The sequence below is a fragment of the Callithrix jacchus genome, chromosome 9 (assembly GCF_049354715.1).
Source record: "Callithrix jacchus isolate 240 chromosome 9, calJac240_pri, whole genome shotgun sequence".
NCBI lineage: Eukaryota > Metazoa > Chordata > Mammalia > Primates > Cebidae > Callithrix > Callithrix jacchus.
In genome coordinates, this window is record NC_133510.1 from 95,973,733 (window position 1) to 95,986,881 (window position 13,149).

Genomic DNA, 13,149 nt, shown 5'->3' on the forward strand with positions numbered 1-13,149 from the left:
ACAGTCAGTGGAGGGCAAAGGGATAGGAGTTGGTTTTATAGGTTTGGGGTAGGCAGTGGAAAGTTATAGAAGTTACAGTATAGGGCAGTTTTTGCAAGCTGGGAGGGGGTGGTAGGGTCCTGAGTCACAAGGTTGACCAAGGTTGGTTACAAAGTCCAGTTGCCTTATCAGTTGAGGTGGGAATAAGAAATAATAGAAGAATGTCTCAAGTTAATTAGGCACTGTAAGGGTTGACCATTCTTCCCCTTTTCATGGTCTTCCACTTACTTCGGACTTTCTAGTTCCAATAACTCGTCTGGAATGTCCTTGCAGGTCACAGAGGTTACCAGTCAGTCTAAAAAACCTTACAGACTAAAGATGGGCATGGTGGCTGATGCCAGGAGTTCAAGACCAACCAGCAGGGTGAAAACCCATTTCTATAAAAAATTAGCCAGGCATGGTGTAGGTCCAGCTACTCCAAAAGCTAAGCGGGGAGGATTACCTGAGCCTAGGAGGCAGAGGTTGCAATGAGCTGCGCTCACACCACTGCATTTCAGCCTAAGTGACAGTGAAACCCTGTCTCAAATAAATAAATAAATAAAAAGGAATATGGACTAGACTTAGTGATTTGCTTCTGAAGACTTGAGTACGGAAAGGAGAAAAAAAGATCTTTGCAGGAGAAATCTGGTAGGCACTGTTTGGAAAACTCTGCCCCTACCGCGAAAGCTCTCTTTCTCTCTTTCCCTCCCCCACAAAGAGGCTCCCTTATCTCTCACTTTACATACCGGCCCTAGCCCTCCCGCCGCCCAGCTTCCCGCCCAGCAGTTCAAACTGACCAACAGTTGCCCACCACCTCGGCTTTTGGCTTCCCCACCCCCCAGCCCTTCAGCCCCCTATAAAACAACCCTGCCCCTCTGAGCGGCACGGCCATTTTTCCTTTTCGTCCCGGCTGGCCCGCCCGGAGGCTCTTTCCTCTCAATAAAGCCTGAACTTAAGGAATTTCCTCTAGCCTGCGGTCCGGTTTCTTTCCCAATGAGCCCAGTCTTCCCGCAGAGGGTAGGTCGGACAGACACCAATTTAACAAGCTGATTAAAGTTAATGTTGACACCACCATTGCAAAATTATAACTGAGCTGACCTAACCAACTCCATTTTGCTTCCAGCCCCCAAACTGTCCTTGTTCATTCCTGGGCGTAAGCTAAACTAACTTGAGAGGAACTTACTTTATAGTTTATGATTTCAAATAATGACGCTAATACCCCTTTCGAAAAACAAATCCCCTCCTTGCCTGGGGTCTAGATCGCCTTTGTAGGACTAACAAATTAGCCACAAGATTAGAAATTATGGTTTAGGAATCATGCAGCTGGAGGCTACAAGATCCTGCCCTTCCCTAAACTGTTCCTGATGAAGCAGGATATTTCCCTGACCACCTTCGAGGAACTTGCAACAAGGGTGCCTCGTTTACTTAGTCCGCCACTTTTAACTCCTTGCAAGAGGAAACACCTAAGCAAGCAAGGCAGGAAAAGGATGTGCACGAGCACTGGAATTGGCTGGCTGCTTCAGCACCAGTGGGATTAAACTCCACTCACTCAGGCCCATTGTGTTCCGCCCCTTGCGGGAGGGAGCATGAAGGTGAGTGGGTGCAGGAGCCAGAGTGGGTGCTTTTGGGCACTGGCAGGAGCAAACTTTGTGCAGACCCCACAGCAGTGTCAGGCAGGGGTGCCTGCAACCTCTGAAGCCCCAGGGGTGTGTTACAGTGCTTTTAGCTCTGCCATCCATGGACAGTTTAGGCATTAACAGTTCCATGGGCCCTCTGCCCCTTCATGTAGGCAGCTGCCCTCCACCAGCAAAGGCAAAGAGCCAGTGTGACAGCCTTTTGTATCCACACTTGTGGCTCCTGAGCTCTTGTCCAGAGTCCAGGAGAAATGAGGTCTCACAAACGAATTGAAGGATGATGATGCAGGGGATTTTATGGCTGATGGAAGTGGCTTTCAGCAGGAAGGGGAGCTGAGAAAAGGATGGGGTGGGTAGGTAATGCTCCCCTGAAGTCAGCTGTCTCTGGCTGGATTGTTCTCTGAAGTTATGCTGCCAAGCTGTCCCTCTGAAATCAAGCCACTTCCCTTCAATGTCCAGCCATAGTCCCCAGTGTCCAGCTGCTTCTCCTTTCTGCGGGCGAGTCTGGGGTCTTTATAGGCACAGGCTAGGGCAGGGCAGGGCCATAGGTGGTTTAGCAAAAGGCAACATTCAAGCAGGAAAACAGAGATATAAGTTCTCACTTTGAACTGCAGTCTCAGTCTCAGGCTTTTCAGCTTGAGGGGGGCTTCAACACAGAACCACCCCTGTCTGCCTAGAATTTCTCTGCCTCCTGCCTCTATCATTGTATCACGAAGATCAGTCCTTGAGCTATTTTGCAGACCCTGCACTGGATGATCAGCTGGAACCACCAAGTTCGATAAACTGGCTCATCTGATCTTGTGGATCCCACCCAGAAACTGACTCAGTACAAATGGACAGCTTCAACCTCCCATGATTTTATCTCTAACCCAACCAGTCAGCACTCTTGACTCATTGGCCTTCCCGTTCACCAAATTATTCCTTTTTCTGAGGCAGAGGTTTGCTCTGTTGCCCAGCCTGGAGTGCAATGACACAATCTCAGCTCACTGCAACCTCCGCCTCCCAGGTTCAATCAATTCTCCTGCCTCAGCCTCCCAAGTAGCTGGGATTACAGGTGTCTGCCAGCATGCCCAGCTAGATTTTGTATTTTTACTAGAAACGGGGTTTCACCATATTGGCCAGGCTGGTCTCGAACTCCTGACCTTGTGATCTGCATACCTCGGCTTCCCAAAGTGCTGGGATTACAGTCATGAGCAACCACCTGCACCTGGTCCAAATTATTCTTAAAAACTCTGATCCCTAAATGCTCAGGGAGACTGATCTGAGTAATAATAAAACTCCATCTCCCACACAGCTGGCTCTGCATGAATTACTCTTTCTCTATTGCAATTCCCCGGTCTTAATAAATAAGCTCTGTCTAGGCAGTGGACAAGGTGAAACCACTGGGCGGTCACAAATTTGGGGGCTCATCCAGGATTACCTTGTGACAACCTGCCTGTGGTTCAGTAGCCCCCTGCCTCCAGCAATGGATCCAGAGGCCAGTCCAAGGAGCCATCTAGTTCTCTTGGACTGGGGGCTGAGTCTGGTACTCTCTACTTGTATATAACTAACTTCCAAAAATATGCTGTTCATTTCTTTGTAGATCATTCACCTGACAAGCTTCTATTCTTTATTCAGATTATTTTCCTAGAATGTAAGCTCCATGCAGGCAGGAATATCTTTCTCCTTTGTTCACTACTGTGTTCCCAGGCTTGGAACTTAGGCACTTAATAAACACTTGTGGAATATATTCTTCTCAGCAAAAGCCTTCCTCAGGAAGCCTTTCCTAACAGCCCCAAAGTGTGACCTCTGTGTCACTTCTCTCATATCCTCAACACTGTGAGCAGGAATTGAGTCTCATATATTCCAGTGCCAACCAACTCAAAATAAGTGGTTAATACATGTTTATTGAAAACATATGTACAGATGCAATCTCGATAGTAGTCTGACACTATTGCCTAGAGAATCTGGTCCTATGCATTGGTACATACCAGCAGCATAGTAGCACATCATAGGAGGTTCTGTTAACCCTATGTCATTGAGTATAGGCATCAGAAGGAAGAAGCAGCAATTTTAAATTTTTCATTACTCTCAGGGAGAGAGCACCAATGCCCTTTGTGGGAATGACAACTGACTCTCTAAGGATAACCTGATCATTACAAGTTATTACAAGTTTGGGCAACGGCATCAGATACATCTTAAGTTTCATATTTTTTAGCACATGCTTTCATGCTACCAGAGATGAAGAAAAAAAGCACATTTGAGAAATTTGGGAATTTCCATTATGACAAAGTGAGAAATTCTTGTAAGTTTTAAGAGGTCAGGTTTTTTTTTTTCTCCCTTCCCATTATGAAAATTTATAAATTACTTCATGAATATAGGAACTCAAATGAGCTGAATTTCTCAATTGAGCTAATCATAAATGTCTCTCTTTTTCTTTTTTTTTTTTTTTGTTGAGGTGAGTTTCACTCTTATTGCCTAGGCTGACATGCAATGGCATGATCCTGGCTCACGGCAACCTCTGCTTCCCAGGTTCAAGCGATTTTCCTGCCTCAGCCTCCCAAATAGGGTAGGTAGGATTACAGGCACCTGCCACCATGCCCAGAGAATGTTGTATTTTAGTAGAGATGGGGTTTCTCCACATTGGTCAGGCTGGTCTCGAACTCCCGACCTCAGGTGATCCACCCACCTTAGTCTCCCAAAGTGCTGGGATTACTCAGCTGTGAGCCACTATGGCTGGCCAAATCTCTATTTACTTCAACAATTTGATATAGGGTTTTCCTACAAGGTGCAGTCCACGTTTTAGTTGTCATTATCTTCAGACAAACTAAGCATGATACTCCCATTCACTAAGATCTCATTGATTAATCTCTCCACGTAGTAAATATATTATAGAAGGAGAAAAAGATTTTGACAGTTGTTTTCGTTTGTTTGTTTTGAGAAGGACTCTCGCTCTGTCATCCAAGTTGGAGTGCAGTGGTGCGAACTTGACTCACTGCAATCTCTGCCTCCCAGGTTCAAGTGGTTCTCCCCCCTCAGACTCCTGAGTAGCTGGAACTACAGGTGCCCACCACCAGGCCTGGCTAATTTTTGTATTTTCAGTAGAGTCGGGGTTTTGCCATGTTGCCCAGACTGGTCTCTAACTTTAGACCTCAAATGATTCTTTCCCAAAGTGCTGAGATTAGTCATAAACCACCACACCTGGCCACAGTGGTTTTTCTTCTTATAGTCTGACACCAATTGGACAAGATTTGAAAGTGGCTACGATAATGACAAAAAGTTCGGAACTAATTGTTTGCTTCCCTGATCAAAGAAAAAGGGAAAGGGATTCTTTCAAGGGAGGGGTTTCTTTCATAATTCTTTTACTTAATAATTAATATCTTGCCAGGCAGTGGCTCATGCCTGTAATCCCAGCACTTTGGGAGGATGAGGCAGGTGGATCACAAGGTCAGGAGTTCAAGACCAGCTTGGCCAATATCCTTAATACAAAATATAAAAATTATTTGGGTGTGGTGGTGCTTGCCTGTAGTCCCAGCTACTCAGGAGGTTGAGGCAGAAGAATTGATTGAAACTGGGAGGCGGAGGTTGCAATGAGCCAATATGCCACTGCACTCCAGCCTGGGTGACAGAGTGAGACTCTGTCTCAAAACAAACAAACAAACAAACAAAAATATATATATATATACACGCACATAAAATATATATTTTTATATATATTATATAATATATATGTATACACACAAACATAATAATAATATCTTCTGGAGAAACCACCATCCAAGATCCATGATTAATTCATCAAACATTGATTGAGGATGTACAATTTGTCCTCATACTTTGTGATTAAGGGTATAGACACTCAGTGCCTGAAATTAAGGTCATGGTGTTCAAATGAACTTGATTTGTCTAGAGGATGATAAGTGGTCCAGGGTGACTGGAACACATGAGGATAAGGCTAGGGAGATTGGTGGTGATGACATTGTAAAGGGCTTTGTCTAACATGCTAAGGAGATTGGATTTTGCCCTGAGAGCAATAAGGAGAGCTCATGAGTAGGGGTGGTGTCATCATCATGTTTATTTTTTGTGGTGATAACTCCAGCAACCCTTGGGTAGATTGGACTAGAGATAGCATTAGTGATTAACATCAGGAGGGTCCTTTTAAGAAATGCTAAAAACCTAATTTAGGGCAGTAGATTGTGGATGGAGAAAAAGGAATTCCCAGCCAATTGGATGAGCAGAATAAGAGAGACAGAAGAGCTGAAGAAGAAGAGAAATTGGTTCTAGTTTGAAAGGCTCAATGGACTGAGCATGGTGTCTAGTGCCTGTACACCCAACACTTTGGGAGGCTGAGGCAGGCAGTTCACTTGAGGCCAGGAGTTCGAGATCAGCCTGGTCAACACTGTGAAACCATCTCTACTAAAAAAACAAAAATTAGGCCAGCGTGGTTGTACACATCTGTAATCTCAGCTACACAGGAGACTGAGGCATGAGAATAGGTTGAACCCAGGAGGCAGAGGTTGCAGTGAGCCAAGATGGACACCACTGCACTCCTGCCTAGGTGACAGAGTGAGATTGTCTCCCCACCCAAAAAAAAAGAAGAAAAAAAAAAAGACATTTTTTTGAAAAGGCTCAGTGAATTTTTTTTTTTTTTTGAAATGGAGTCTTGCACTGTCGCCCAGGCTGGAGTGCAGTGGCAAGATCTCGGCTCACTGCAACCTCCACCTTTCAAGTTCAAGTGATTCTCCTGCCTCAGCCTCCTGAGTAGCTGGGACTAAAGGCATTTGCCACCATGCCCAGCTAATTTTTTGTATTTTTAGTAGAGATGGGGTTTCACTCTGTTAGCCAGAATGGTTTTGATCTCCTGACCTCATGATCCGCCTGCCTTGGCCTCCCAAAGTGCTGGGATTACAGGCATGAGCCATTGTGTCCAGTGGCTCAGTGAATATTAATCATTAATTGAGCCAGGGAGTAGAAGAAGTCTGGAGGATTATGAATTTGGTTTTAGACATCCAACAGTTTGAGGTATCTGTAGGACAGCTGGGTGAAGACAACTGCTAGGTAGTTGAAAACTGACTTGGGAAACATCAGTGGAAAGGGATGGGTATATGTGAGATCACCAAGGAGCAAATGCTGCAGTGAAATCAAGCACAAAGGGGAAAAGAAGAGACTGGTTTGGGCAGAAAACCAGTCACTGGCAATCTTTGTAGGAATTTCAGGAGAGTGGTACAAATAGAAGCTGGATTGCATGGATTGAAAAGTAAAGCAATAGGTGCTAAAAGAATATCTAAACACGTTCAAGGCCAGGTTTTCAAACTAGAGAAATGTTCTAAGAGAAACACAGGTGAGGTCCATAAGGAGACCTAGAAAGTGCAAACTAGATATTCTGGTCATATTCAAAAGAGATATCATTTTTTTCTTCCTAATAAATATTCATTGAATATTTCTTAGGTTTTTTTTGGTAAATGGACAAAGAAAATATTAATTTCAGAAAAGTTAGTCATGAAAATACACTAGTGTCTCCATAACTTTATAAACAGAAAAAAACCATGTGGAATATATAAATATATTAAAAATGAAACCAAACTAAATATATCCCTGTTATCAAAATCTTTAAGCTTTCAATCTAAAAGTCTCCTATTTTTCTTAGTTATCATTTGCAGTTTCTGACACTAATGAAAACTGGTATTCTTCATTAGTACTTAAGATATTTGCAAACAGAAACAGCATATACTGTCTCCAAAGTTTGCTCTGAGACATCTAAACATTTATATAATTATTATTGTATTATCAAATAACTAGTAAAATAATTTTGGAATTTTCTATCAAATGAAGTGAACTATATAACAGCTCAACTTGTTAACATGTTACTTGCATTATGCATTTGCCTATCTCAAACTATGTGTACATTTGAATTAATGTTTCATACTGAACACCATTTTCTTTGCAACTGTAGTAAAATTAAAAACACAACCAGTATCACTTCATAGATACAGAAGTTAAATGGAATAATTCCTAAATGCAATGAAAGTTAAGTATGATTAAGAAAGCTGGTATATGTACAGCAAAGTTTATACTACAAACTATTCAGAAATACAAACCTTTGCATCTAAAATATTGAGAGTTGTTTCAATTTGTTGGATACGAAGTGAAAGGTCTGCCAGTTTCTGGAAAAGAAAAATTAGAGACAAAAAAAATAAGAACTGATTAAGATAAACTGTTAACAATACTAAGGACAGATCTGAAAATATGAAAAACCATGGTTTAAATATTTGTCATGTTTTAATATAGTACGGTCTTACATGAGTAGGAATGAGAACTCTTCTATTACCTGTATTAGAATGCTTCTCGGTTATTTTATAAAATTATATTCACTTTTAAGATAGTAACATTTTCAGCTTTAGCCAACTCATTATCAGAGCAGTAAATGATTGTTGAGACTAGAATATAAACAGCCCAGGACAGAGCCTTTTGTTTACTACCGTACCTTTAGTGCCCAGAATAATACCCTGACACTTAACAGGCTAAATAATTATTTGTTGATGAATGAAGAACTTTTTCCATTCAAAGACACCCTGTAACAAGGACTGCCTTTATAAATTACTTAAATGAATAAGCATATACAATTTGTCCCATATTTAAACATCGCTAGTTTGAAAAATAAAGCGGGATGAAATTGGAAGATGAGTAATTCATTTTGGAAAGAGTTAGAAGATAAAAAATTAGGGTATTTTTAAAAATCTACTACCAAAATGCAAGATAAACCAGATTGAAGAGCTCATCATGCTTGTTACTCTGTATAATTAAATTATCAATATACCTTGTAAATTTACACCTACACAAAGAAAAGTAACCTCATAAAATATTACCTGTAAGAACATTTACTTAAAACCTCCTAATCTTAAACATTATATTCAGTCACATAGTCCAAGAGCAGTTGGCAGATACACGCATCCTGACTGTATCCTGGGATATTTTTAAAATCCTAACTATTAAGTAGAACTTTATCATCTTGTGAAACTGTCACCTGCCCACAATTAGAGGGGGCAAAAACTGAAAGTGGCCACAAAGTAGAGAGTGCTTCTTTACAGGTCACTTATTCTTAGGTTAGCATCTTGATATCCATAAAGATATCAAGATAATCTATAAATAAAATATTAGGATCTAGTTTTCATGGTATCAAAGCTAAATCTACCCTTAACTTCGGAATTCATTCACATAAAGCTTCTAAGTAAACACTAATACAGGTTTATAACATATATTATGGATGAATCCCTCTCCAAATTATAAGTGTATTCCTTAAATCAGAGAAATTTAATTTTGGCAAATCTCATCAGTCTCAATTCACTAGAGAAGAAATTCTACAGCAAATTAATATGTAAAGTGAATGATAATTTCCAACTTATTTAAAAATGGATGTAATGGTTTGATTGAAGGAAAGAGAAAAAAAACAAAAACTTGAATTAAAAATTTTTGTGCTTTAATATACCTATATAAATATGTACTTTTAAACAATAATCATCAATATTATAAATATTTGAGCATTTACATTAGTACATATGCTACACTGTATATGCAATATATCATTTGAAATCTTACACCGAATCTATGAAGTAGGAACTATTATGCCAGTTTTAAATATAAGAAAATACAATTAAAATAACGTAACTCAAACCCTCTAACTCCAGAGGCAATACATTTCATCAGATTTTTTTGAGAGAATTTTACATTGTTAAGATATAATGGTAAATTCTCGGGTGTTGCATAGAATTTTTGTTATCCAAAGCTAACAAATGATCAATTCATTTCTCACTATGATGATTCTGTGCCAAGAGGAAAAGCCTTTTGCTCTTCTGATTTTGAGATGATCATTTACAAAGTGGTTCTGAACTACAGTACCTGAACCAAGATGAGAGAAAAAATTCTACCTTTATTTTTATCTATTTCCAGCTTAAATTTGGCATTAAAAAAAAATGTAGTAAAAAAAAATCACCACAGGCCAAGTGCAATGGCTCATGCCCATAATCCCAGCACTTTGGAAGGCCAAGACAGGTGTATCACCTGAAGTCAGGAGTTCGAGACCAGCCTGACCAACATGGTGAAACCCCATCTGTACTAAAAATACAAAAAAATTAGCCAGGTTTGGTGGTGTGTATCTGTGGTCCCAGCTACTTGGGAGGCTGAGGCGGGAGAATCGCTTGAACCCAAAAGGTGGAGATTGCAGTGAGCTGAGATCATCATGCCACTGCACTCCAGCTTGGGCATCAAGCGAGACTCTGTCAAAAAAAAAAAAAAAATCACAGTGGTTTTAGAATCTACGACTGTCACCAATAGAAATCATAGATTTTTTAAAATCACATTACAATGATTACAGATTTCTTTATACTTCAAAATTATGGTTATTAGACATACCAAAGGATTCTACAATTTGATGCTTTAATAAAGAACCTACCAGTATATCATAGTTTTGAATTTTTTTAAGTACATAAGTGGTTTCTTTTGTAATCCTATGCATTTTATTTTATCCACCTGAAAACACCGATTTTGTTTCACTAGACTGTCAAAGTGTCCATGGCATGATAAACAAAGAACTATTTTTCAAAGATAATTGTCTAATAAATGGTTTTGTCTGTTACAATGTATTTATTGCTATAACATACATGAATGTGTACCTTTTACAGAGCCATTGTCAGTTCAAAAGGTATACCTGGGTTCATTTATGGGCTGCTGAAGTTCATTTCTAAGATGTTTATGCTTGCGGCATCTTCCTTATATAATCCCCAGACCACTATAAAGCAGCTTTTTCAGCACTGGCTACATTGACACTTATGGGTGAAATATTTTTTGTTGCAGAAGACTATCCTGTGCACTACGAGATGGGTAGCAGAATCTCTGGTCTCTATCCAGTAGAGATTAGTAGTCTACTAAATGCCCATAGCACTCCCTGGTTATTACAATAAAAATACCTCTAGATATAGCGGTATGTCCCCTGATTGAGAGCCACTGCTCTATAGTATGGATGACGATGGATATGACTTAAGTAGCATAATCAGTGACAGTAGCTGTCCTCGCCTCTGAAAGTTTTAGCAAGAGGAAATTCTCATCCATTTAACCATCATCTTTATGAAGACTAAAACCAAACTTGAAATGCTATGGTTCGGGATAACAGGGGAATTTACCTGAAATTTGTCAGATAAGCTGAAAACCTGATCTATTTTTAAGGCAGTACATTTTATAGAGTCAAAATAAAAGGAAAAAAGAAAGAAGGAAATATGGAGTTACTAGTTGAATATAGAAACGAAATAAAACACCGGTTTTTCATGGATGTAAAATATATAGCTTATATATCCATTTCTCTAAAAGAGAAACAGTATTTTAAAATAATGGATCTCTTGGTATATCCCACTGTGTTGTATGTGTCCCAGAAGCCAGAAAAGGAAACAATGGTTTTAATTAGGTTGCATCTGATACTTAAGTCCAGCAGTTGTTAAAGATACAAGAGCAAATAAAGATTTAAGCAAAACATTATCTGATTAAAGGTTAAGTCCACTGGCAGGTAATAAGCACTAAAGAAACTTTTAGGTTATGTGACAATTCTCAGCACTTTTGCTTGTACATAAAAATTTTAGAAAAAGATATTTCAGAATATTAAAAATTATTTAAAAATCCAATATTTAGTAATAAGTCTGAGTTTGGCCGGGGGCACCTGTAATCCTAGCACTTTGGGAGGCCGAGGCTTGATCTCAGATGGCTTGATCTCAGGAGTTCAAGATCAACCTGGGCAGCACAGTGAAACCCTGTCTTTACAAAAAATAAGCCAGGTGTGATGGCACGCACCTGTAGCTCCAGCTATTTGGAGCACTGAGGCAGGAGGTCTAGGCTGCAATGAACTAAGATCACTCCACTACACTTCAGCCTAGGTGACTAAGTGAGACCCTGTCTCAAAAAAACAACAAAAAGTTTAAATCAAAATACATTTTGGCCTGGTGCAGTGGTTCATACCTATAATTCCAGCACTTGGGAGGCCAAGGCCTAGGGATGACTTGAGCCCAAGAGTTGGAAACCAGCCTAGATAATGTAGTGAGATGCCATCTTTAACACACACCCACATACACATATAGTTGGGTGTGGTGGCACATGCCTGTAGTCCTAGCTTCTAGGAGGCTGAGGTGGGAGGATCACTTGAGCCCAGGAAGTTGAGGCTGACTTGAGCTGTGATCATGCCACTGCCCTGCAGCCCGGGTGATAGAGCAAGACCCTGTCTCCAAAAAAAATTACATTATGAAAAAAACATAGTAACACATCTGACACGTCTGTTTATAAAATACCTCTGACTTTAAGGTTCACTATAAGGTTAAATGCTCAGGTTTTACCTGCAATATGCATAGATCTTACATTGCTTCCTGCCAAACCCTCAAAATTTGCAGTCCCAATGGATGACCATAAGATTCTGCTGACTAAAGCAAGAATAAAAATGCTCACTGGGGATTTGTGAAGGAAGAGGAGATGACCCTAAGTACCCTTGTAACTTGGGTCTGATTCTACTACTTTCTCTGTCATCTAATCTCTCTTCTACTCTGGTGCCAATCAATGGAAGAGTTATAAAAGTAGCCTAATAGGCAGAAAGTGTTTGAAAAGTTGAGTTCTTCACAGAATGCAGTTTATACTCTTCTCTTTAGTGAAGAACTCTAAAAACAGCGTCACTGATGAGGAAAGAAGCCTAGCAATTTGTTTCAAACTTAATTCTGGCTTGAGAGTTTATCTGTGACTGAAGTTGCTTAAGTTTGGGTTTGGTTCAAACCAGATCCTGTGGGGGGTGGAAAAAGTTTCCTTTTTCCTCCTAGTTCACTTTCAGTTTAAAAACTAACAGTTGAGATTCCTCTTTTGTTGAGAGAAACAGTCAGTTTGGTTCTTGTTTAAGGCTTTAAATAAACAAGGACTAGAGACCATTGACAAAAAATATTTCAAAACACTGAAGTGACTTTAACTTGGGAGAAAATGGCACCTCACATTTGAATATACATATCCTTGGAATTTACATAAAAAATATTACATCAAACAGACATGGCAGAGCAAAGAAGTGAATATAAATCTAAAAACAGATTTTAATATATCTATAAGAAGGCACTGGTACTGTATTCTCTCACTCGAAAATTACATAAACATGCTTCTTATTCAGATAAGGCAGTGCAATGTAAGAAAGTAATGAGATACTGACTTTTCCAGTTAAAAAATCAGTTGGAATCCAGTTCTGCTACGTTCTGTGTATGTGCAGTGAATGCAGCTACAACTACTGGGGGCACACAAAGATATGTTGAATAAATGAATGACCAAGCAAATGATTTAAACTTCTCTGCATTTTAGTTTCTGTATCTGCACGAGTAGGATAACCAATCCTCTCTCAAAGGGCTGACTCTGATAATTAAATACACATAAAGCACTTAGTATGATGTCCGGCACAGAGTAAGTACACAATAAATATTAGTTGTCATGTCATTGAGCAGTCTCCAGCTGACACGAA

The 13,149-nt window shown here is 39.9% G+C and overlaps 1 protein-coding gene across 6 annotated transcripts in view; it reads right to left on the reverse strand.

The window, feature by feature from the left end:
* LOC100396917 (DNA damage-regulated autophagy modulator protein 1) overlaps positions 1 to 13,149 on the reverse strand; it is a 53,809-nt gene that overhangs the window by 33,448 nt on the left and 7,212 nt on the right. For all 6 annotated transcript variants that reach the window (XM_054238729.2, XM_078337054.1, XM_078337055.1 and 3 more), the window contains exon 3: positions 7,730 to 7,795. In XM_054238729.2, coding sequence (XP_054094704.1) covers positions 7,730 to 7,795 — 66 coding nt within the window. The remainder of the gene's footprint in view (positions 1 to 7,729; positions 7,796 to 13,149) is intronic.